The 27,799-nt window shown below is 37.4% G+C and overlaps 1 protein-coding gene across 4 annotated transcripts in view; it reads left to right on the top strand.

Moving 5' to 3' along the window:
- The window catches only part of PTPRZ1 (protein tyrosine phosphatase receptor type Z1), a 188,090-nt gene that overhangs the window by 73,705 nt on the left and 86,586 nt on the right, over positions 1-27,799 (top strand). For all 4 annotated transcript variants that reach the window (XM_056117952.1, XM_056117951.1, XM_056117950.1 and 1 more), the window contains exon 2: positions 2,216-2,281. In XM_056117952.1, the coding sequence (XP_055973927.1) occupies positions 2,216-2,281 (66 nt within the window). The remainder of the gene's footprint in view (positions 1-2,215; positions 2,282-27,799) is intronic.

Here is a 27,799-nt window from a genome sequence, read left to right as displayed (position 1 = left end):
ATTCCATCTGGAGAAGGCGGGGAGACAGCACCTACTCCATCTGGGATGTCCTGGTGATATTGGCCCAGTATAGGGCCCAGAGAATTCTCCAGTAGTTGTGGGACCCACCAGCAAGTTTTCTTCACTGCTGTGTGTTGTAAGATGGTGCTGGGGGCGGGTTGTGGGCGTGACTTCTGGAATCAGAGGCTGCCTGGGAACCGGGGCGGAACTGCTCGGCCCTGCGTTCCCATGTGGTTAGGAAGGGATATGTGTTTAATGCGGGATTTGTACTATATTTGTTTTAAAATCACTAAGCTGAATTTGGTGCGTTTTTTAATTAAAAAATAATTTACAGTTACAAACTTACACACTTTTGTACTAAGCTGCATTTTTATCTCAAAACGTCTTACATTTAAAGATGTATTTAAATGCTCTGATGTATTTATATCAGAACCATCGGAAAGAGGACAAAAATCTAATCCCTGAAAACATTGTAAACTTTCAGGGACAAGATAGCTAGGGAAAATCAGGCACACATTTGATTCAATATAGTTTACTTGTCCAAATAAATCTTGTTGTTTTTTAATTTTGTTTCTCTTAAAGGTATGTTTTTCTACTAGAGGTCCTTGTCAGGTAAAACATTTAAAGAGAGTCAGCAATAACTCAGGATTTTTAGGGATCTTTAATACTTGGAAAGCCTATGGGAACATGCATTCAAGTTTCCAATTTTGTCACTTACTCCCCAGAGATACATCATCCCCACAGGTATTGCCATGGCATCAATTAACTTATTCAAATTGGAAAATTTTTTCCTTTGTGATTTTTGATAGACTGTTGAAGTTTGAGTCAACTGGCCTCCAAAGCCATTTCTAATGTCCTTTGGGCCATATTTCTTGATCATTAAGAAACAGTTGCCCCAGATTTAACCTTAAATGACTACCCTGCTATAGAACAACTCTCTGAGAAAGTAATTTAAAAGCCAAATATTTAGTTTGTAAATGGGAAAATAAATATATGTGTTAATATTAATGCAAACATTATTCATAATACCCCCAAAGTAGTAGCAACCTAAGCATCCATAGTAAAAGTAGACTTATTCATTGTCAAGCTAAAATTACACTGAACCAAAAGCTAGACAAGCAATGAAGACTATTTAAAGCTGTAGTGATGTGGAAAGAAATCAGAACAAAGTCAAAATACAGCACCAATGAGACAGGGAAGATTAGTAGATTTTGTTTTGGTATTGCAAATTATTATCAGAGGTTAGGTAACATGTTTATAATAGTGTTAATTGCCAACATACCATCCCTATGTCCTGGGTGTGCAAGGGGCTCCAGGAAAACTGAATTATGTAGTGATACTCTGTGGCTGCCACTCATTTTCCTTTCTATAGCCCTGGGCCCTCTTTCTGGATCTAAAACTACTCTCTGTAACTAAAACTACATCATATTTTCATGAATTTCCTGCTGTACTACTCCACTCAAACATCCCTGTGCTCGAAGAGAGAAATTCACCTATACCATCTAATACATAATTTTTCTCTCAGTCAATATACATGCTTTTTAAATTTCCATTACTTGAAGTTATTTGATTTGATTTTGAATGACAAGGGAAATAGAATTTTAAAACATGCAGTCTCTGGTTCTTCTAGCGGCATTAAAATTGATACTTGGTTATATGCCCCCTTATCAATGCCATCCAATTTTAATATAAGAAGCTTATGAAGGGGGCCAGAATGATAATACAACAGGTAGGGCATTTGCCTTGCATATGGCTGACCTGGGTTCTATCCCCATCATCCCTCATGGCCCCCCCAAGCTCCACGAAAGGTGATCCCTGAGTGCAGAGCCAGGAGTACTCATGAGCATAGCTGGGCGTGCACTCCCCAAAACAAAGTTGTTGTAAACCCACATATTCCTTTGTGTTTCTGCATCTTGTCAATAGAATTTCAGGTTTTCGATTTAAGAAATATTCAGAAAGATCTGGAGATAGAATAAGCTGTTTGTTCTGACTCTCATCTTCAGAATAAGTCCTTCTAATTACCTTACTGCTTTTTCCAGAATATTTGGTTTGTTTATGTCTGAACTTTAGCATTCTTGGCCTGTGCCTTCAAATTAATACTAAATACCAGAACAGATATATATATAATGGTGGTGAAAGTGAGAGGAGATACTATAATTGAGGTTAAGAGAGTCATTTTTCTGCATAATGATCGTTTGCTTTTTATTGTTTATAGATTGGGCTTATGGATACTACAGACAACAGAGAAAACTTGTTGAAGAGATCGGATGGTCCTATACAGGTAAACAACTTAAATAATGCTGCTCAATATAAACTGATGTTTTTTATTTTTTTAATATGTAAAACTTTCTGATATTGCATTATTTTAACATCTCCTGTGGATATTCAGTAATTCAAACACACTATATAAAATAAATTCTAATAGATTTGTTAGTAAATTGATAGTATAGAATATATTGATATCAGACTTACCAGACTTAGATTTTAATCCCAGGTATCTATGGTTATGTTCCTTTAGGTTATATGTGTATTGTGTTACTATGTAATTAGGCAGAATCATCTTGCTCATAACTCAAGATTTGTTGAGAGGGGGAAGATTGAAATTATAGAGTGGGTAAGGCCAGAAGCTTACCAAAGAAAGTTTTAAAGAATAGATTATTCTACTTATCTTGATGCTTCTTATGGTCTTGGAAAATTCTCTGTTCCTAGAATATCAAACTAGAGTATTCTGGCACTGCAACTAACTTGACTATTAATTAAAATTAAATTTTTAATTAAAAGTTAACTAAGAACATCTTAATATCTTTCTCATCGTTTTACCACAAGCCACTTAAAAATATTATATAGCACATCAAAGAACTATAAGAATCATTTAAGCTTAGGTTGTTTCTAAAAGATTACATAATACAAGGGGTGAAGATATAAGACAAATCCTTGATGGCTTCCAGATGGGTGGAGAAATAGAAGTGAAAGGGGAGGAGAAGTTATTTATTTCTTTCAGTTGTGTGTGTATTTCTTCTGTAGACTAAGAACAACTTTTCTATTCAGTATGTATTCTATAATTATGCTATGAAATGAAAGGTTTGGTAATACAGTCAACAATCCCATTTGAAAGTTATTATAAGAAGGTGAGCAAGGCTTCTTTGTCATTCCACAATGAACTGTGAGTCAGAATGATCAGCACTAAAATCCAGTTCTTCCCATAGAAACTTCATCTTACTTTAGTGTATCAGAAAACACTCCTTGTCACTTTTTTTTAAAATCTAAATAGACATCATTCCCTGGGAGAAAAAAAACTTAAGTCATTTAGTCTTTTTTCTTTAAATACTATAAGCATGTAACTCATAATTATCAGATAATGTTAAGACCTTTCTTCTGTTTCATTTCTTAGATCTTTGTAACCTCCAGTAATATTAAATCCTTAGAAATAGATTTTTTTCAACTCTCTTTTAGAAGTAGTCACTATTAAAATACTCTTTATTTTCTGGACTTTAAAAAGTATGTTTGTTTCATTTTCACTATAGTGGAAAGCTACTTGAATGAAGATATTGTGCTTATATATGGTCAAGTGTTCTTAAATTGAGACACCTTTAAAGTTTAATTAAAGGGTCGTTGGCTACAGATAGGGTCACACAGACATCACTGTGTTGGACACTTCACCCTAACTCTCCATAGTAAGGGAGGATTAAATACAGAACTGATCCTATCTCTTTAAGTAGAATATTCTGTCTACACAGTAAATGTCAACATTTCCATGCCAATAAGTATTTAGCACAGAAAATGTGATTCATGGTAGGCAAAAGAGCCATAAAATAAGGCTGTGCATGTGTTATTTGATGTTTGGCATTTATTTTTAAATACATTTAGGCTTAGCGTTTTATTTTTCTTACTTAAGAGAATACAGGACAAACAGAACTCAAGGAGGGAAAAGGATTATATGGAATAATAGCTGGTTTCTGTCTTGCCCATGCCTTTATTTTCTTCTAGAGCCAGAAATATCTTTTAAACATAATATTTTTTCTCTATGATGCATCACTCCTAATATTAAACAGATCGCTCATTTCACATTTTCATTGAAGAGGAAAACAGAAAGTTCAAGTACTAGAAGTGCAGGATTTTCCACCTCTATAATAAAAAATACATTTTTAAATGGACATAGAGGTAAAGCCTGGGAACATTCCCAGCACCCTGTATCCCTGAAAATGGATTTCTGAGAGGATATAAGAGGCAGAATTCTTTTGTGTCTTACTAGATACTATTTATATTATGCCATTTTTTTGGCTTTTTGGGTCATACCCAGCGATGCTCAGGGGTTACTCCTGGCTCTGAACTCAGGAATTACTCCAGGCGGTGCTCAAATGGGATGCTGGGAATCAAACCCGGGTTGGCTGCATGCAAGGCAAACGCCCTACCCTCTGAACTGTCACTCCGGCCCCTCTGCCGTTTTTCAAAATGAGTAATGAAATAAAAGGTTTTAAACTTGGATTAGCTTTAGGTAAAAGCAAGGCAGTTGGAGAAAAACCACCACTTTTTGCTCACCAGTTAGAGTCAGATCTCTATTTGGTTAGTTGTGGGGATAGAGGATATCACAAAAATCAGATTCTAATGTCAGACTTTTGGGAAGTCACTAACATGCAGACCAACCAGCTTGCTTCATTGCTCTGTATTTCAGCTTTTGTATCTTTCAGAAGTTTTTCAGAATGTCCCACTTAATTCTACATGGATAGAATAAATGCTTTACGTTGTTGTAGGGAACCTCTCTTAGTAAGTATACTACAAATCCAAGTGATTATTATTCGACAATGCCTTGACTTAAGTCCAAACAGATTAAACAAGTCTAGACGTCTCTGCTAATCTCACAAGAGGATTAGGAAGAGTTGGTTTGCTTGAATGCATATTTTAGATAGGTATTTCCTACCACCTGTATATTTTTAATTTTTTATTTATGAGTTATCATCTCTATAAATGTTTCCTGTACTAAATATGAATTTTTCTTTATAGAGTCTGAAAGTGTTCAGTTAAGTTATATAAAATTCTAAATGTTTTTGTATGGCACTTAGTATAGAACATCAACATCAACAAAAAGATATGACTATAGTGTAGCATCATGAGTAAGAACAGTTGCTACAGTTATCTAGCAGCAAAATTGAATAGTAATAAGTATTTGTCATTGAGCAGAGATAAACATACATAGCCTGGAGTCAAGCCTCATCACTGTCGTGTTAACAGCGTCTTACTTGAAAAATTAGTGCTCAGAGTTTTGTTCTTTATGTCAGTGTGTGTTGCTTTTTCCCATTTTCTCTTTCTCTTTTTTTAAATTTCACTTTCTGTATTATTTATCCTGGATCATTCTGTTTCATGAACTATATATTTTGGCAAGAAAGAGAAAACCAAGTGAGAGACTATTACATGATTAACTTTTTTTATTGCGTCACTTTGAGATAGACCCTTACAAAGCTGTTCCTGACTGGATTTCAGTCATACAGTATTCCAACACCCATCCCTCCACCAGTGTACATTTCCAAGTACCAGTGTCCACAAGTTCCCTCCCATACATAGTTAAAGCCCTAATATTAAGCCACAGATTGTCTATCAGTAAAATTTACTTATATGCTTTTAAGTTTTATAAAAAATATCATTGTGATTATTTTAAATTTACTTTGTCATCTTCCTATTTTATGAATAAGTGAATAGCAACCAAAGACAAAGCTTATTTATCTGCTTTGCTGTTTCCTCTATGCTAATTCTAACTTCAAAGATTTCCAAAGAGCACAAAAATGAAAAAAATGTAAATGACTTTTTCTATTCCTACTTTTTAATTATGCAAAACTTACTTTCACAACTGATGCACAAACTTAAAAAATGAATCTGAAATATGTACAGATATGGATAAAATTGAGTCTTATTTCCTTTTTTGGTGGCTATCTGCATGTATACAACTCTCTAGGAAACCTGTTAATTCACTGTTTTTACCATGTAGTATCCAGGTAAAAGACTATTTAACTTGTCACACCTTTCCTGACTGTACTGAGGAGGAACTGAGAGGTGTTTTCTGACCTGTAGCACTGACCTCTGAGCTACTGTAGACTGTACAGGAAACTTCCTATCATGAAAAGCTCTAGAACACTAACAACAGCTTTCAGATTCCTTATGTAAACTGTGTAAGAGTGCAATACTTTGGGAAAGGTAGAGAACTCATACCTACTTAGAGAAAAGTTCAGAGCAGTAGTGGGAAAGCTAGGGAGCTAGAGTAGAGAGAGAAGCAACATAGAGCCTCTGGGAAATAGTTAGAGCTGCGGAAGAAGCCAAGGACAGAGCAAAGCCTGACACCAATACACTTATATTTCTCCCGAATGAACCAGGATACCATTGAGGACACTTATTGTGTCTCACAAATTGCTTTTCCCCTCTGCTGTAGTGTGATCTCACTTTGCATTCATTTCTCAATCCAATATCATTTTCTTTATTTTTTTATTAAAAAAATTTTTAATAGTGAGACATCATGAGGTACAGTTGCAGACTTACACATTTTTGTGCTTGGGTTTCAATTATACAATGATCAAATACCATCCCTCCACCAGTGCCCATTTCCCATCACCATGGATCCCAGTATCTCTCCCACCCCCCATCCCTCCCATCCCCCCCTGTCTCTGTGGCAGGGCATTCCCCTCTGTTCTCTCTCTCCTTTTGGGTGTTGTGGTTTGCAAAAGAAACATTGAGTGACAATCATGTTTGGTCTATAGTCTACTTTCAGCATGCTTCTCCCATCCTGGGAGGATCCTCCCAACACCTTTATTTGGTTTTCTCCTCTTTACTAGATCATTTTCTTAACTTATTGTGAATCAATATCTCATGGTTGATTGTCTGAAGCACTAGCAGTTCAGTCACATTTTCTACATCATTTACCAGAAATTATATACTTTTTAAAAAGTCAGGACAATTATACAGATTACTATAGCTTTGATATGCCTTTAGAATATGTTTCCAAACTGTTACCCACCTCCAGAACTCAAATCTTTCCATACATAATCAATAATTAGACAAAAGGATTCCCTATTCTAGATCTAGATGTTCTAAGTGACTCTCTGTTAATTTGAAAGTCTTCATTCTCTTCTGAAAAGAAAACTTTTTGTCTTTGAGAGCACCTTCTATTTTTTTTCTTTTACCAGAAGCTACCGAGAGTATTCGATATGCCAGACATAGTAACAACAAAGTCTCCAATGGAGACGTTACTGGGCCCGCTCAAGCAAATCGATGATCAACGGGAGGGCCTTTACCTTTACCTTTTACCAGAATAACTATCTCCTAATTTCTGTGGAAATAATGCAGAAAGCCAGTCTAGGATGTTTATGTCGCTTTTAAAGAGTAGATTCGAGGTGAAGTTTCTGGATTTTTCTTTATGGAACTTTTATATCCAATTTTATATATGTTTGGATAAATCATGTTTAAAAACATGATTTCAAAAACAACTTGTTTTCTCCTTTCTTTCATAGCTATTGTTTATTGCTTATGCATAAGAAGCATTCATTTAAAATCCAAGTCATATGGAAAGATGTTTTTATGCTATCGGTAGTTTTCGAAAGTAAATTGGGTAGAAAATGAAGTAATGGCATAGGATGCAAATTATTCTAAGGTATCTGGCCTTTGTTTAATCATTCATGAGCTATCACTGCAAGACGTTTATATAGATTAGATACCACAGAGATCTAAGGGACTATATTTATTTGATCCTAATTAATATTTGGTCTTAAATAGATAATCACACCATTTTCCAATTTCCTAATGTTAAGCAATTAAACAGCAAACAGCTGTTGGCCAGATAAATATTAAACTTTGCCAAGTAGATATATGCAAGACTTTTACCGTATTTTTCTCTGGAAATTTCAGAAAAAACTCTTTTCAAACCTTTTAAAATATCTTTAGTTTACTTTTTAACTTATTGACGTGATGTTAGTTTACAAGAGTAAAATTGAAACTGGGTTGTTTTAGGGTTACAAGTTTATTTTAACAAACATACTTTCAAAGTATCAATATCCCTTCACCACTCTCCAAAGGACCCTTCCTATATCACAACCCCCCCATTATTTAATTGTTTAAAAACTAATTTTTATTGAGTGGGCTCTAAAAAAGCATACATTTCATATCAAGAATGGTGAGGTGGGACATTGGTGGTGGGATATGTATACAGGGGACATTGATGGTGGAACATGTATGCTTGTAAAGGGACAGGTGTTAAAAATTGTATTATCATTTTATTGCTTTTTTCTATTATTTTAAATCTCCCAATTCTAGCATTATATACGTCAAAATTTGTGCAAAAATAATAGCCTCCTAAATTTTGGCTCTTGGTAATGTAATTTAGAGTGACCTTTAAAATGTCTTAAATAGTATAGAATTAGTTTGGATTACTATTTAAAAAGATTTTTCTTTACTTCTTTCTTCTGTGTTTGAAGTTGGACCACCCATCATTTTCACATCTTAAGTTATCAGTGTCAGCTCCACTAGATGAAAGCAACCTGTACAAGTTATATTTTTCCATTATTGGGTAGCAGTTTTCTTAGAATTTAGTCTCTAGCCCTGAGTGACATGTTTGAAAATTTATAATAAATTGTTCGTATAAATTGTAAAGAAAAATAAATAAAATGCATCTGTCAGGTTTCATTATTCTGGCAGAAAACCTGTTTTCAAATCTTATACTCGAAATAACTTTTATGGGGAATATAAGCACATGCCTCGTCTGGACAGGGCCCTTGATTTCCATCCCTGACTCCACATCCCCTGCTCACCCAGCATTATCAGTGCAACTCTGGTGGCCTCCAGCATCCCTGGGTGAGCTGCACTGCCACACCTGGGTACTAAACCAGCCATCATACCTGCATAAGCAGACTAAGCATCACCAGGCGCTGCCCCCTACTGCCCAGAGTCCTACTCAGGAAGCTCCGAGAAAGATCATAAAATTGGAGCTAGCGCAATACCACAGGAGCTTGCACAATTGTCTGGCATGTGTTCTTCTTGGGTTCAATCCCCAGCACCCTATATGATCCCTTGGGCACAGCCAGGAGTGGTCCCTGAGCACAGAGACGGGAAGAAGCCTCAAGAACAGTAGATGTGGTCTAAATCAATGTTCAAAAACTAAAATAAATAAAAATAAAACCTCGCAGTGACACATTTTAATTAAGCACTTCCTGCCTGGTAGCAGAAAATACAACAGGTTATACTTCCCTTGTGGAAACTAGTATTATAAAGGAATCCGAGCAGACACGTACAGGTAAAGGAAGTGACTCATGGTGATTTGTGAAACTCTACTGTATGGAGATGCTTTCCAATTTCATTAATGTCGGGTTATTGTCATCTTCGGCTTGTATGCTCTGGGAGTATTAAAAAGATTATAGGGATTGGAGCCATGGCTTCAAAAACATATGCCACTCCAAAGTATCTAAGGCTGTTATATTTTGATGCATTTTCAAAGTAGAAAACTTTATTAAATTTTCATTTTTCTGTCATTCATCTTCACACTTCAGCACTTTTGCCTGAGTTCATTCACAGTGAACCTTCAGGTTATGTGAAAACTTGCAATTAAACCATGACTACTAATAACGTGGTCAAGACAAGAAACTCCAAAAAAAAAATCTACCAAGCAGGTTCTAGTTCTCACTAATACCTGCAGGTAGACATAGCCACTCCTCCTTTGCATTCCGTACTCCCTTCCTCCACACCCCAGAGGTAGTGTGCCAAGCCAAGCATCGCCAGCTATGTCCCGTGCAAACAGAAAAACTCTCTCTTCCTTGTTAGTCAGGGGACATCTCTTGTAGGTTGTTTCATGACAAGATTGTTTTTTTCTGGAAGCAGCAGCTTATGAGAAGCAGCTTGTCATTTTGATCAAATTCTTTTCATTAAGCACATCAAGGTAGCTTCATACGAGAGTTCCACAGACTCGCTGCCCCACTGATGACCTTCCCTGTATTTGCTGCACGTTCTGCATCCTCCCAAGCCTGTAGGTTCAATGAGATGCTGATCAAGTCTCTTTGGTGACTAGTGACAGAAAAGACCAAGGAACATGCCTGACCTTATCTGTTTATGAGTGGGAAATTGCTCTCTAATTATGAGCAGAGATCATTATTGGGTGCCCTGAAAATTGAATCAAGGACTTTTCCTTGAATCTAAGAGGATGTCGTGATTATCTACAAATGTGCCAGGAACTTGAATGTTACACTGTTTAGTGAATTGAAGTGAAGGCTCTTAACATTCCTCTACCCCAAATCTCCAGAAATTCTGTAGGCAGTAATGATATAGTGGCCTTGTACCTATCCTCCAGAGGACATAATACAGAAGAATGTCATCTGCGAGAATAGAAAGCTTCCCTCATGAGAACCTGTGGAATGTGGGCGCTGTTTATCTGCTATACTAAGCCTGAAGTCAGTTGCTATGACCCTTAATCCCTGTCTTGGGCAAGAGACTAAACATATCAGGCTAGAGAACAGGTTTCACGAGTCTCCCTTAGAAATGGTGCTGTCGGGGCTGGAGAGATACTACAGCAGGTAAAGTGCTTGCCTTGCTCACAGCCAATTACATAGATGATGCCCTGAGCAATTTCTGCCTTCTCAACTGATGAAATTCTGTCTAATATGATTGATTCATTTTTGTTCAACAAAGGTTGTAGAAGGAACCCAATGGGCTGGAGCACATGCTTAGCATGCGGAAAGACCAAGTTTAATCCTCAGCACATGTGAACACTGCTGCCAGCAAGCCCTAAGAATTGTGAACCAGCAATAGCCCCTGAGAAATTGCTGGGTGTAGCCCCCAAACCTGAATTTTACAAGAAAACACAATTAATAATGATATTTTTATACAATTTTCCTTGTAGGTCAAAGAGATAAACTTTGAGTAAAATTATTTTTAAACAGTAGAGGTGTTTCTATTTTAAAACATATTTAGAAATAGGTGACAAAACTTCATTGTCAAAGACATAATTACCTTTAATTAAAAATGCTGCATTACCTTCAAAACTGAAAAGGAAGGCTTATATCACAACACTTATTAAATATGACAACATAATTTCTCTTATGTCATATTGGAATTGGCTCTAAAAAGCACACTTAAGAGTTGCACTCAAGAAACTTGTAATCCAACATTTCATTGAAGCGCCATTCATTTATGACTCATTGATTACATTTGGGTTTTTATTATGCATTTTTAGTTAATAAAGTTATTAATATAGAAACAATGTTATTTAAAAATTAACTCTAGTTATTTTCAGTGAAAATAAAGTGGAACTTTAGTGCTATGGCAGTTTTCTTGTTACCTTTTCCCATTTTTTAAAAGAAACCATAAAGCAGGTATATTTGATTTAAAGTGAGGCTCTGAAACCACTCTTTGAACATGATTTTCTCGGGCAACCCCCCTGCCCATCCCTCCCCGTGACACATACCCAGTCTTACACCATCCCCTACACAAGTCAATTTACCAGTTACTGGTAATTTACCCAAGTGCTGGCTTCTACATTCACAGAATCTGCCCTTGGGCAGCTCAGTATTTTCAGGTATTTATCAGACACCTGCTCTTTCACATGAATTCCGTGGGAGCCCTCTTAGGGAAGAAGTTTAACTTGAACTACCTTTATAGATAGAATCAGTCCGTTTGTGAGAGACGTTTTTGAACAGTGAATTATTTTGGGATCTTTAAATCATTGCAGATAAAAGAATAGTTTCACTTTCATCAGAAAAGTTCGAAAATTTTTTCTGTTATTTCATGTTTTTGAAGCTTCCACGAATTCATAAATCAAAGACATTAAAGTTTCTCTACAATTTGTCACTATAATATTTTGAGATAACTGTGACATTGAAAGTCTAGATATACAGAGATACTAATTTGAAATAACAAAAATTGGAATTTGTCCCAATATCCAAGAGTAGGAAAGTGAAAAAATACTCCACAGATGTTTGTGTGTGTGTGTGTGTGTGTGTGTGTGTGTGTGTGTGTGTGTGTGATGTCCATGCAGCATTAGAAATTTTGGTGTCAACATGGTGTGGTGTCCGAGACTTTTATTTCCTTCATTGATTTAATTTCTAAGCAAGTCAATGGACATATGTACAAAATGTTTCATTTATGTAGGAAATCAGAAAAAGGTACATAAACACATATGCAAATGTAAAGCATGGGCAAAAATATTGAGTTTTCTCTCTTCTTCCTCTTCCCTTAGTTTCCCTCTCATTTCTTTTTGAGTATTTCACTGATCTGTCACAGGGACCCAGAGCCTTAGGAAAATCTTCATACAGGGATGCTGCCTGGTGTGGAATGTTAGTCCTCACATGGGGTTGGGAGAGCTCTCTGGGAAAGTGACTCTTCATCCCATTAGCAGTATCTGTCCTGAGTGATTCATGTCCACACTGAGAGCTGCTTGGGTTGAAATGTCACAGTAAGGTCATGGTGGAAAGATCTTTGGTTTGGAAGCAAGAGGAAGATGAGAATATCAACACAGAGGCACCATGTAATTGTCCATAATTTCAAATTGGTCTTTGTTTGTTTTCTTATTTGGGGGCCATACTCAGTAATGTTCAGGGTTTTTTTCTGGTTCTGCACAGGAATTACTTCTAGCAGGGCTTGGGGCACCAAATGGGATGCTAAGGATTAAACCCAGGTCAACTGTATGCAAGGCAAACGCCCTATCTCCTATAATATCCCTCCAGTCTCTCAAATTGCCTTCTAGGGTTCTACATAATCAGTTAAAGACTTGTATCTTTTTAAAGAGAAGCTTGCAGGAGAGGGAGGTTGAAACAGACCCTTTTAGTATTTTACTTTGTAGTGATATGTGTTGCTCTTCGACACTGAGAATGCATACAGATTTAATTGATAGAAAAAAAGAGAATATCCCATGGCTTTGAAATACATGCCTAGCAAAGCAGAAATCTGGTTACAGTAGTTTCTGCTCTTGAATTACCCACTAATTTTAATTGAAAAACAAAGATAATTCAATTACACATGATTTTTTCAGTAAAATCATTCGGGTTAGAAAAGAACTGCAAGGATCTCAGGAATACAAAATTGAGTGTGATGAATGTCTTTTATTCAAGGCTGCCAGGGATTCTAACTAAAATAAATGGAATCCGGATATTTCAGTGAGAATTTTGTTTTGTAACTTTTTAAAGTTTTTGTTACTTAGTCTCTGTTAGAATTTTGTGCCTGATGTTAAATACAAGCAAACAAATCTGCCAAGGTAGCATTATCCTTATGGGTTTCAAATAAGGGTTTCCATTTAGTATGCATACAAAAATTTCCTAATATGACAAAGTGGGTCACGTGAAATACAGGACATGCTACATCAAATCCAGTGCATGCTCCACTGAACCAAATTGACCTTAACTGCTTAGAAATGTTACAAGAATTTTAGGGGATTTATTTATTTATTAAGTAGGTTTATTTAATGGATTTATTTATTTATTTATAATTTCCCTTGTCATACCATTGATCATTGATTTGCTCGAGCGGGTGCCAGTAACGTCTCCATTTGTCCCAGTCGCATGCTAGTGTAGTACAATGAGTTTGCTAGTTTGCTATGTGGTTTTCTATCTGCTCACTCTAGGAACAGAGCATTCATCTGAACTCACATAAATCATAAAAACTAACAAGAGACTGGAGCAATAGCACAGCGGGTAGGGCATTTGCCTTGCACACAGCTGACCTAGGTTCGATTCCCAGCATCCCCTGAGCACCATCAGGAGTAATTCCTGAGTGCATGAACCAGGCGTAACTCCTGTGCATCACTGGATATGACCCAAAAAGCAAAAAAAAAAAAACCTAACAAATATGATAACTTTATCAATAGACTATTATTTAACTGATTTACTCATTCAGCAATAGACTTTGTAGAGACAGCAGTTAGCAGAACAGGTAAGACCTGCTTGAGTAAGCTTACATTTTGTTATGGAAAGGAAGAGAAACACAAATAAATTCACAAGATAATTGTAGAATAAGAACAGTGAAATGGAAAGTATAAACACAGTGATATGAGAGACAGTATCTCAGTAGAAATGAAGAGGGTCTTACAAAAAAAAAAGACTTTTCAGCTGAAATATGAAGTAAAAGAAGAAGCCAGCAAGTTATGTGTTAGGTGGTAGGTAGTGTGGATGTTTTAGGCATGACCATGAGGAGTACAGCAGCATTTGGGGACATAAAAGAGTGTGCTTGAGAAAGCAAAAGTGTGGACTGTTGTAAAATGGAGAAAGTATAAAACCACTTCCTTTGCTGTCTCGTTTGGAAAGACACAACTGTATTTGGTTGATGAACACTTGGTGCTTGACTAATACCACTGAAGGATTAAATTTTAAGTGTTATTAATTTCAATTTAAGTAGCCCACGGAACTAGTGGCTACCATATTGGGTGGTGCTACTTCAAGTCTACCTTAGTCCATACTATGTCCAAATATATTCCTGACACCATAAATTAGCATAAATGGCCCTGAAACCAGATGAGTGTGACCCATCCATCTCTGCTACAATGACTACAAAAATTCATGTTTGGTATGTGGTTTTCTTTTTAAAAATAAACTTCGATAGATACTGACCATGGGAAGATAATACTGATAAAGGTAAAGGTAAAGGCCCTCCCGTTGATCGTCAATTTGCTCGAGCGGGCCCAGTAACATCTCCATTGGAGACTTTTGTTGTTACTGTGTCTGGCATATCAAATACTCTCGGTAGCTTGCCAGGCTCTCCAAGAGGGGCGGAGGAATCGAACTCAGGTCGGCCATGTTGGCCGCTTGTAAGGCTAACGCCCTACCCGCTGTGCTATCGCTCCAGCCCGATACTGGTAAAGGGAAGATTATTTTATATTTCTATTTTGGTGTTTTTGTATTGTTTTTTAAAATGAAATTAATGTAAATTTTGTATTAATTACAGGGGTATGGTATAATGACTTGATATTTGTATTCTATACTTGTATTCTGTATAATAGCACAGCGGGTAGGGTGTTTGCCTTGCATGTGGCCAAGCCGGGTTCGATTCCTCTGCCCCTCTTGGAGAGCCCAGCAAGCAACCGAGAGTATCTCGCCCACAAGGCAAAGCCTGGCAAGCTATCCTTGATGTATTCGATATGCCAAAAACAGTAACAACAAGTCTCACAATGAAGACGTTACTGGTGCCCACTCAAGCAAATCAATGAACAGTGGGAGGACAGTGCTACAGTGCTACAGTTCTTTATGATATAGGTAATTCTCAAAGATGAGAGGAGAGATATCATTGATATTTTTATTTTATTTCCCTGATAGTAAGCAAAAGGAAGCATTTTTTAAAAAAATGCCTTTTGGTCATTTGTAGGTATCCCTTTGGTGAAATGTCCTTTCAGTTCTTTTCTACACTTTTTGATGGCGTTGTTTACTTTGCACTGTTGAATTTTTAAATATTTTTTAGTTTTGTTTTGTTTGGGGGCATGTCCAGTGGTGTTCTGGGCTAACTCTTGGCTCTGCATTCAAGGCTCACTCTTGGTACGGCCCAAGGGACCATATGGGGTGCCAGGAATCAAACATGGATTGCCAGTGTGCAAGACAAGTACCTTACCCATATATGATCTCTCTAGCCAAGATTTTTTTTCCCTTTATTTTATTTTTTTTTTACAGTTGTAGATTTACAATTTTTTGTGCTTGGGTTTCAATTATACAATTATAAGATACCCATCCCTCCACCAGTGCCCATTTTCCACCACCATGGATAATATCCCTCCCACCCCCATCCCCCCATCCCCCCCTGTCTCTGTGGCAGGGCAATCCCCTGTGTTCTCTCTCTCCTTTTGGGTGTTGTGGTCTGCAAAAGAGGCATTGAGTGGCAAACATGTTCAGTCCATAGTCTACTTTCGACATGCATCTCCCCTCCTGGGAGGATCCTCCAAACATCCTTTATTTGGTGCTCCCTTCTCTATCTGAACTGCCTTTCCTCTAGGATACCCAGCTGGCCTCTAAGTTATGGAGTAATCGTCCTGGTGCTGATCTCAGCTATTCTTGGGTATTAATCTTATACTTTGTTACTTTATATCCCCCAGATGAATGCAATCTTTCTATGTCTATCCCTCTCTTTCTGACTCATTTCGCTTAGCATGATACTTTCCATATTGTACCACTTGTATGTAAATTTCATGACTTCATCTTTTCTAACAGCTACATAGTACTGCATTGTGTAGATGTACCAAAGTTTCTTTAACCAGTCATCTGTTCTTGGGCACTCAGGTTTCTTCCAGTTTCTGACTATTGTAAAGAGTGCTGCAATGAACAAACAAGTGCAGATGTCACTTCGACTATACATTTTTGCCTCTCTGGGATATATTCCCAGGAGTGGTATTGCTGGGTCAAATGGGAGCTCAATTTCTAATTTTTTGAGAATCGTCCATACTGTTTTCCAGAAGGGCTGAACCAGTGGACATTCCCACCAACAGTGAAGGAGTGTCCCTTTCTGGCCACATCCGCGCCAGCATCGGTTGCTTTTGTTCTTTTGAATGGCATCGGGCCAGTCTCTGAGGTGTGAGATGGTATCTCATTGTGGTTTTGATCTGCATCTCCCTGATGATTAATGATGTAGAGCATTTTCTCATGTGCTTTTTTGCCATTTGGATTTCTTCTTTGAGAAAGTTTCTGTTCATTTCATTGCCCCATTTTTGGATGGGGTTGGATGTTTTCTTCTTGTGGAGTTTAACCAGTATTTTGTATATCCTGGATATCAACCCCTTGTCAGATGTGTATTTGGTGAATATCCTTTCCCATTCTGTAGACTGTCTTTGTATTTTGGTCACTGTTTCTTTGGAGGTGCAGAAGCTTCTTAGTTTAAGATAGTCCCATTTATCTATCTCTGTTTTCACTTGCTCAGACAGTGGCGTGGCATCTTTGAAGATACCATTAGCTTCAATGTCATGGAGGCTTTTGCCAACTTTGTCTTCAATGTACCTTATGGTTTCTGGTCTGATGTTGAGGTCTTTAATCCATTTTGATCTTACTTTTGTACATGGTGTTAGGCAGAGTTCTGAGCCTATTTTTTTGCATGTAGCCATCCAGTGATGCCAACACAATTTATTAAAGAGGCTTTCCTTACTCCACTTCACATTACTTGCACCTTTATCAAAGATTAGATGATCATATGATTGAGGGGAGATGTCAGTGTATTCAACCCTGCTCCATTGGTCTGCAGTTCTGCCTTTGTTCCAGTACCATGCTGTTTTAATTATTACTGCTTTGTAGTACAGTTTGAAGTTAGGGAGGTTGATTCCTCCCATTTTCTTTTTCCCAAGAATTGCTTTACTATTCGTGGGGGTTTATTGTTCCATATAAATTTCAGGAGTGTTTGCTCCATTTCTTTGAAGAATGTCATGGGTATCCTTATAGGGATTGCATTGAATTTATACAATGCTTTCGGTAGTATTGCCATTTTGACAATGTTAAGTCTCCCGACCCATGAGCAGGGGATATCTTTCCATTTCCTCATGTCCTCTTTTATTTCCTGAAGTAGCGTTTTGTAGTTTTCTTTGTACAGGTCCTTTACTTCCTTAGTTAAGCTGATTCCTAGGTACTTGATTTTCTGGGGCACAATTGTGAACGGGATTGTTTTTTTCATGTTGCTTTCTTCTCTCTCACTGTTTGCGTATAGGAAAGCCATGGACTTTTGGGTATTGATTTTATAACCTGCAACTTTACTCTAGCCAAGATTTTTATATCTTGGATATTATTTCTTTATGAGGCATAAGATAGGAAAGTATTTCCTCCCTTGCAGTTGGATATCTTTTTTTCCCACAGTGCCAAAGCTTTTAAGTTTCATACATTTTCTTTTTTTTTCTCTTATTTTGAATTCGGAGAGCCCGGCAAGCTACCGAGAGTATTCGATATGCCAGACACAGTAACAACAAAGTCTCCAATGGAGACGTTACTGGGCCCGCTCGAGCAAATCGACGATCAACGGGAGGGCCTTTACCTTTACCTTTTACTTTATTTTGAATTAAATTTGTTTATCTGCTTTTGTTTCTCTTATTTTGAGTTAAATCCTGGAAGTTAAATCTATTATTACTGAAAAGATTGTTAACAGAATCATCCACTAGTCTGGATAAAAAGTAGGCACAGATTAATTGTATTTTTATTTTGTATAATAGGCAAAGCCTTCAAAGAACCAGTTTATCACAATTCAAATATTGTTGACTTGCATGGTTTATCTTTACTTTGGATTGATAGTCTGTTCACACTGTCTCATCGATTTTAGTTTAAAGTTTCACTCTAGTTTTTTGCTTTCTGTGTATCTGCTAAAAGGGTAGGAACACTTGCTAGTTTAATGGTCTGTTGCACAAATCTCTTTACAATGTAAGTTGATTAATAGTTTATTTTATTTGATTGATAAATTATCATGTACAAAATTTCTTTTATTGAAAGACTTAATTTAAACATCATCACTGAAAATTAAGGAAAAAACAAAGAGCCATGATTTAAGCTTCTGCTTTGGTTATTGGCATTTGCTGACTTCAAGTAATTATAGAGTAAGAAGGTATTCAGAAAACAGAAAGGCTGGAGACTCAATGATAAACTGATTCTCATATGTGTGTTTAATGACACATTTAAAAATTAACTGTAATGTGAAATCAACTAATGTATTAAACATCAAGTCCAAAGATTTTTTTGTTTAATCAAAGAGAAGCCTGTTTTAATAATCATGTACACATTTTTTATTTTATCACTTTAGGTTTATTTGGCTAATATTTTGTATTTGTTTAAATATGTCATACATTATTTTAGATCCCTTTGGACTGATTTTGATAAATTACTCAGGAAGAATACATTTAGATGGCATCATTTCCCTCAAATGATATCCATATGAGTGTCTGCCGCCAAAATTTCCAGTTGGTTTGGACAAACCATGATATAATAGTTAGATTGATGAAAGGAAGAGTTTACTCAAAATGCAAAGAGATCATTAATTCTTTGCAAAATTATGTTTTCAATTCCAGTCCTTTTTGAGTCATGCCCAGCGATGCACAGGGATTACTCCTGGCTCTGCACTCAGGACTGGCTCTGCACTCAGGAGTTACTCCTGGTGGTGTTCAGGGGACCATATGGGATGCAGGGAATTGAACCTGGGTCGGCCGCGTGCAAAGCAAACGCCCTACCCACTGTGCTATCTCTCGAGCCCTCTAGTCCTTTCTATTGTAATTACAAAGAATATTTCTAGCTTTATCATAAAGAGCGATTAAAATAATTGCTGATACCAAACACTCTCTCCTCCCATTGTTCATCGATTTGCTTGAGCGGGTCCAGTAACGTCTCCATTTGGAGACTTGTTGCTGTGTTTGGCATATCGAATACGTCACAGGGAGCTTGCCAGGCTTTGCCGTGCGGGGGAGATACTCTGGGTAGCTTCCTGGGCTCTCTGAGAGAGGCGGAGGAATCAAACCCAGCTCTGTCAGGCCGTGCAAGGCAAACGCCCTACTGCTGTGCTATCACTCCAGCCCATTGCTGATACCACAGAATACTATTGTTCAACTTACATGTTTCAGGAATTTGCTAATGTTAAATTACTTTCTATGTTGCTACTGGTGAGATCACTATTATTTCTTCAAAAATAAAAGACAGTAAGGCAGGAGCCGGATATTTTCATGTACAGTATCATTGCACTAAAGTCTTTGAATCATTTTAGCTCCCTGAAAGCAGCCTGCTTGCCCTGGGGTACTGTGGGATCCAATGGTGCTATTTTTAGCATGCCCATACCACACAACTGACCTAAAGAAGAATCTGGCTTGACCACTTTTATGCAACTGACATATGAACACCATCTGAGGAGAACTGAGTGTGAATCGAAGTTCTCAGGCAACTAATGTGTAGAATGACCGAGGAGGATGACTTGCATCTGTCTCCCAGGGGGAATAGAAATTCTTTCCTCCTGACTAGACACCATCGTCATCAGTCAACCTACGTCACTCATTATAACCATCATTGTTATCCCTGAATTCTGTTCTCCATGGCTAATCATATCCCCAGTTCTGATTATTTTCCTCTCTCAAATCTCTATTTCTCTCTCTCTCTCACCTCTCTCCAAATGTAGACCCTTGATATTCTTCACCTAAATCATTGCTAAAATTTCTAACTGAACCACCCCTTCTACCCTGTAATCAAAGTAATTTCTATAAAATCTAGAAATGACTGACACCTGTAAATCACATTTCTTCAATGGCATTACCCCAAAAGTTCATACCCCTTGTTCTGACTTTCAGAGCCTCAAAATCTGCTCTATTTTCTCTCCCTTCTCTGCCTTCTCCGAAATGCATTGGCATATATTACTTTTGCTGTTTTTTCCAAGTAATCATTCTTCCCTTCTTCTTATATTATTTTCATTTTCTAAATATCAGCATTCCTAGCTTTATTCCTTGCCTTTAACTTGACAGCACTTGCCATGACTGAAGATATATTGCAGGCCTCTTGAATTCAGGAATTCTTCTTGGTCCCATATAGTTCAATACAGGTCCTGATGTCCTTCGAATACTGCTGTATGTCCCGGTCATTAACACATTGATTATACAAATATATATTTACCAGTGTGTACATCACTCATAAATAAATATGACCTAATTTTAATTTGCAGTGCTGGCATTAATCTTTTAAATATATTTTGTTTAACTAACCATTAATATGTCTTTGGCATTCCCTTGAATATAAGTTCTTTCATTGAAAAAGCCACTTTATAGGGCTGGAGCGATAGCACAGAGGGTAGGGCGTTTGCCTTGCACGCAGCCAACATGGCCGACACAGGTTCGATTCCCAGCATCCCATATGGTCCCCCGAGAACCACCAGGAGCAATTCCTGAGTGCATGAGCCAGGAGTAACCCCTGAGCATCGCCGGGTGTGACTCAAAAATGAAAAAAAAAAGCCACTTTATTCATCTTTGTCTCTTATACCAGACTTATTTGGGGGTGGAGATTGAGCCCACACCCAGCAATGCTTAGGGTTACTTTTGGCTTTGCAGTCAGGAATCACTCCTGGTGGTGCTTGGGAGACTGTATGGAATGGCAGTGATGGAAACCAGCCAGCCATGTGCAGGCAAGTGCCATGAACACTGTACTAGCCCTGTATCCCCCTTATATTCTATTTTATACTAAACATTCCTTATATGTGAACAACTGAAAACTATATTGAGTTTTGGTGGAATATGGAGGATGAAAAATATAGAATTCCTCACTGCAGCAATGAATTTGAAATGTTTTCTTACATTAATCTTTCTTAGTCCTTCCATGATTCCTGTGCCTCCACAAATTCTGATACTTTGTGATGTGTATCTAGGAAAGAGAGACCAATGGTCTCCTATTCAAGTTAGCCCAGTCTCTGGTTTTATAGACATCATGCTTTTTAACCAAGATAAGAAAACAATTCCGTGGAAAATTTATCAAAAATCAAGGGTCTGGAAGATAGCTGAGTGGGATAGAGAGCATGATTTATACACTGTAGGGTTTACCTCAGGTACAGAGCCATTGAGTGGCCATTGAGCCTTCCAAGTGTGGCCCCAAAGTGAAACAAATATATATGTATAAAAATATGTGTGTATAAAATACATATTTATGTATGTATAAAATGTATATGTATGTTTGTATGTATCAGGTTATATCAGTGTCTCAGTCTTAAAATCCTGACTTTCAGTCCAATTTAGCTAAATGTAGAAAACTTGTCTAAGTCATGCCCTGTAGTATGTGGACAATGAAGCACTGGGTATATACATGGCACTGCTGCTCCCAGCAAACCTGCACTGCTCCTCACTGTGCTGGTGCTTCCTTGCTATAACAGCTTGGCTCAGCCAGTTATTGGAGAAGAGAAAATTTGATGTTAGCGGTGGGATTGGGGGGTAGCAATGACTCTAAGGCCATTTTCAGAACTCTACTGTCTGGATTCTGTATTCAAACTAAGGAGTAGTTTTTGGGTCTGGGTGAGGTCCTGTTTACCCTCTCTCCTTGGTAACAGTAAGACCATAGCAACAAAGGAAACAAATCTCCCTCTCCTTCTCTCTTATCATTCCATAAACAGGCTGATGGCCTTTTACGAAGGCCAGTTAGTTAACAGCAAATGTTACAGAAAAGTCCTGCAATTAATCAAACTTCATTTTCTTTTCAGTCTTGAATATTAAAACACAGTGGACCAATTTGGAGAAAACCAGGTCATAGCATTAATCACAGTGACCTAATCACTGACTATTTTCTTCCTTTCCAAAGTGGCATTTGTTAGGGGAGAGTGGGTAATAAAGCAACAAGTATTCACCATGGGTTCTGGAATTACTAAATGTCAGCAGTGATACTTCTGATGTTGATTAGTAAACTATCTGATATCAGGATATAGCTGTAGATACACCTCAGTCTTAGACTCCTTGCTGTCATCTATCATTGCAAACATGAAAGAGGACAGAGGGTGCCCGTGGATATAGCTGTTCAATGAACTTTTTTTGAACTGTCCTTTCCTTTCCCTTTCCAGATTTGAGATGGGGACATAGAAAGTCTTTACATCCTGTTTCCTGGACCTCTTTATTCTTCCACTACCCCCATCTCTGGCCTTCAGTGCAGCACTGCAACTCCTTGTCATCTTTGCTTATTCATCCAAATGCACTCACACAGAAGCACACAAACATATGTGGTGCCCATCTAACTCATGGGCCCTCCTGTAGGGAATATCAGTCTTCAGTATTCTCTATTTTATCATTTACTTTTTTCTGTGGGGACACACCCAGCTTATTCCTCAAGCATTGCTCACAGATCATTCCTGGAAGTGCTCAAGGGAAGAGTATATGTTCCAGGGATGGAAGCCAGGTGGACGGCATGGAAGGCAAATGCCTTACACCTTACCCACTATTTTCTCTCGGCAGCCTCTCATAATTTACTGTTTCCCTGAAGCTCATTTCTGTCTCTCTCCCACACTGAAAGACTGTGCTTCTAGTTTTTCCTGAGAAAATTGAGAAAGGTTCATACGATCCGCCAACTTGTTTGCATATATTGCCTCATGACTGTTCTTTGTAGTCAAGATTGTTATTCCAAATACAATGAGATTGCTGCAGTTCCACTGAGTTGTCCTGTAATCACTAGTGCTGAATTGAACTGAAGTCATTTCAACTCCCGAATCGCATTTTCTTCCATACAATGTCATTCTGTTCAATAGCTGAAGACCTGTAGTATGAAGTTCAACCTTCTTATTGCCCATATCAAAATGTGTAAATAACAATATGATTCCTCAATTTTCTCTCTTTTCTTTTCACTTTCCTTCACAGGCTATTAATCCTCCATTCATAATATGTATCTTCACTTCTTTGATTTCCAATAATCTTAGAAACCTTGAGTGTGACCCTGTAATCTCAATATCCAGTACTGCTTAAATCTCTGTCTTAAAACCATTCTTTAGAAGCTGTAGAGATATTACAGTGGGTAGGGCACTTGCCTTGCACATGGTCAACCCCTGGTTTAATCCCCAGCATCCCATATGTTCCCTCAAGCCTGCCAGGAGTGATTTCTGAGTGCAGAGAATCATGAACAACCCATTCCCCATCCCTAAATCTGTCTCCAGATGTTATCCTATTACTCTTACTCTTCACAGCCAACTTTTAAAGAATACTTTAAAAATTCTAGTATATTATCTCCTATTCACTCTTATACTTACTGTCTGAATTCTAGGCCCATCATTTCACTGAAATTGTTTTATTCTGGAGATTTGGGATTCAGAATTAAGACACAACCAAATTCAATAATTTCTCTTGAGTCATGACCCGATGGACTCTCTGCTGTGTGTGATATCTACTCTGGGATAACCTCTCTTTGTTGAAAATCTCCAGATATGATCCTGCCATTTCCTCCTAAATTTGCAGTTCTCTCTAGACCAGTCATCTTTGTAGTCTTTGTATCTTTGTATTTCTTGCAGTCTCCTCCTCTGTTCTACATGTTAATGCTCTCCAGTCTATTGTTGAATCTCATCTGTATTATCCACTTTAATATTAAATTATTTAGGTCCAAAACTAAAGATGGAAGTCAAGATTTTCATCTATTTTTTGTACATTTCGACATGGCTATTCCAATGATACATTCAGAGAGTTTTCAGTCATGATTTTGAAACTCACTCTTGACCTCTCTTGCTAACTTCCAAATAGCAGTCCTTGGGTACATAATTTGTGTGCAGAAAACCTGGGTTCAATACTTAGCACAGCATGGACCCCCAGACACTTTCAGAAACAACCCCTGAGCACTGAGCTGGGTATAGCCCTGAATACTGCAGGTGTGGCCCCCATCCTCCCATCCCTGCAAAAAAAAAAGCCCATAAAAACATTTCTAACACTTTCCAAATATCTTTCTACTTTAAGTTCTCAATTCCATTTAGTTAATTTCTTGTTTTAACTAAATCTTTACTTCTCATTAGGGTTATTTAGTTTTGGGTTGATTTCTGGTGTTTGTTTTACTTTGGAGGTCACATCCAGCTGTACTCATAGCTTTTTCCTTGGCCTGTGCTCAGGAATCACTTCTGGCAGAGCTCAGGGTGTCATATGCCATGGATCAAATCTTTTGGTTCTTTGCTTTTGAGGAAGTGTCTGCTCAGATTTTCTTCCCATTGTTTGCTGAACAACAACATATTAAGCCTGGGTTAGGGTTGGAGATTATGGTGGAAAATGAAGTGATGGACTAAAGCTAACATAAGTACATGGGAGGAAGGTAAGGATCCCTTCCATACTGGTGAGGTGTAGTAACTCTATCAAGATCATAAGCATTAACACAGTATCATAAACATGTTATCTAAAGTACAACTATTAAAAAATAGAAAGGTAAACTTATGTATTCTATATTAAGTCTATCATATTTCATTTCCTGATGAAAACTATGGTTTATTTTAACCCATGTGTGAATCATTCTATTTATTCTGCTATTGATTTCATTTATTTCTGCCACACATAATTGGGTTTTGATTACATAACCCTGAGTAATTATAATTTCTTATGTCCAAGTCTTCAGAATTGTTTAATGTTTTTGTACTTTATTTTACTGTGACCGAAATAAGATTTGATTGAATTGTAGTGCAGAAGATTTTGTTAATGTTATTGATTCTTTTTTCTATCTTTAAAAGTCCTAAAATTTTAAGAAGTAATTTTTTAATGCAGTCTTATCTTTCTCAATTTCTCTATGCTGAATAACAGTCGTTAATTTTCTTATACATAATGCTGAAGGAACATTTGTTCTAGCATTTTACTAAATACATTGATAACTCCACTGATTTGTATAATCCATCTATTGGACATATCAGGCAGACTTTCAAAGATTTTCACCTGTCCTTATGTCAATATCCCACTGAGGTATCTCTCTAATAAAGTGCAGTCCTTGTCAAACATTTAGCTTCTTGCCTCAAGATTGTTTGCATTTGGTCTTTTTCTAGTGAATCCTAATGGCATCTATTAACCACACTCACCAACTGCTTATGCTAGCTCCAGAAACTCTGTTTAGCCCAAAGCACAGAGGCAAGCTGATTTGCCTCTTTGCATGTAATCATATACATCATATTTACTTTCAGCATGATTTTCTCACATATTCTTCCTCCTTTATTTTCAATGTACATGATGGCATTGACTGCTATGACATAAAATCACTTAATGATTAGGACTCAGTAATTTGAAGTTTTACCTTATCTTTGAGGAAGCCACTTGCTCAAGCAATTGACTGCTACATCAGAAACATAAATCCTTTCCTTTATATTGGAGTTCTCCATTTCAAGCTATATTTTCATTGAAAATAACAATGATTTATTTCACTTCTTGATGAGAATAAATTGAAATTTGAGTCAAATTATTCACAGTAAATAGCTTTTTTAGAATTTAAATATTTTAAACTTCTTTGGATGCTACTAGATTTGTTAGCAAATATAAAGCAAGCCCATAGTAATTTATAAAGCTGTGATTTACAATGAATTGCATCTTGGAGTTTATTCAAAGCAAATAGTAATAGATGTTGCCAAAATTACTACAGTCTTCATTTAAATGCCACGTATATATATACCTCTTAATATTAAATATGCATGTAGCCAAACATTTTCTCATATCAGCACCCACACAAATAAAGAAATTCATTAAGATTAAGGCCCTGAGTGATAGCACAGCTGGTAAGGCGCTTGCCTTACATGCCACTGATCTAGCTTGATCTCCAGCATAACATATGGTCCCCTAGTCAGCCAGGAGTGATCCATGAGCATCACTGGTGTGGCACCAAAATAAAAATAAATAAACAAGATTAAAACCTTCACATTTTAGAAATATGTTGGTTATTTGAGGATCAGTTCTTAGTCTGCTTTTATAGAATTTTTTTTTTGAGGAGAGAGAGTTATATCCAATTATGCTCAAGGCTTACTCCTGACTCTGTGCTCAGGAATCACTCCTGGTGATACTTGGGGAACCATGTGGGGTACGAGGATGGAATCCAGAGTTGACTGTGTAGACAAGTGTTCTGCCCACTGTAGTATCTTTTCCAGCCCCTGAGTTTTTTCCTGAAATCTTTTTAACAACACTAATTTTTGGTAATTTTGAAAAGAAGCCAACATTGGGATTCTTTTTTTATATTTCTATGAATCATTTTTAAATTGCCTTTTTCTCAATTGATATCTTCGTTGGAGACTGGTGGAATATTTTCCCACACAGAATGTCTTCATTATTGCACTTCTATTTAAAATTCTAATTGATCAAGTTGTGTGCTGCTTGGAGATTTTTGGTAAGCTACAAAAATCATATTAAGACACTAATTGATTCAAGAAACATTTACTTAATCTTTGAGTGATAGGTTCTGAAAAGCAGCTGAAATTATAATATAAGAAACATATTGTAGTCCAAGAAATTATAGTTTATCTTAGTCTGTTTGGACTGCCTTAAAAAATTACTGAACATAGGTGCTGGAGCACAGAGGGTAGGGCGTTTGTCTTGCACACGGCCAACCAGGTTTCAATTCCCAGCATGCCATGTGGTTCCCCAAGCACCACCAGCAGTAATTCCTGAGTGCAGAGCCAGGAGTAACCCCTGTGCATCGCCAGGTGTGACTCAAAAAGCCAAAAAGAAAAATAAAATTACCATACATAGACAAGTGGCTTATAGACAATTGAACCAATAAGATAGTACAGGGGTTAAGGCACTTTCCTTGCATAAGGAAACCCTTGTTGAATCCCAGAAATGTGAATGTTCCCAAATACCAACAGAAGCAACGCTTAAGCCCAGAAACAGGAGTTTTCCTGAGCACTCTTAGATGTGCCCCCAGCCTCACCACCAAAAATGAAATTAGCAGGAATTTATATCTTCCAGTTCCGGAGCCTGGAACGTTGTTCAAAATCAAGCCACCAGCAGAATCGGAGTCCAGTAAGGGTTATTTCCTAGACTCGCATTTTTCAGCCTTTTCAGACCTTTGGTGCAGCCCCTATCCTTCCAGTCCATATGTTATAACCAAGGTGTAAAGGAATGGGTTTCCACCTTCATTTCTGCACCTGTGGACCAGCACCAGCCCGTGGACCCAAGGTTGAGGAACGTTGTCCAGGACCACTGTCTTATCAAATCTCACTTAATGGGTGGGCCAGGAGATCCCCCTAGGGCATCTGCTAAAGGTACTAATTCCCTTAGGAGGTCTCTGCCTTTAGGATTTAATCACTTCCTAAAGGCCCCACCTCCGAACACTTTGTAGTACTTTGAGAATTAGGCCTCAACATGAATTTTGGAGAGAGATTAAAAAAAAAATCATTTAGAAAGTCCCTTGTACTGGAATTCTTTTTTTTTTTTTTTTTTTAAGTAGAAGACAAAAGATGCCTTGAAACT

This window comes from Sorex fumeus, unplaced genomic scaffold (assembly GCF_029834395.1).
Source record: "Sorex fumeus unplaced genomic scaffold, SorFum_2.1 ptg000037l, whole genome shotgun sequence".
NCBI classification, from domain to species: Eukaryota; Metazoa; Chordata; class Mammalia; order Eulipotyphla; family Soricidae; genus Sorex; species Sorex fumeus.
Note: the sequence above shows the minus strand (reverse complement) of the source record. Positions and strands in the feature narration are given on the sequence as shown.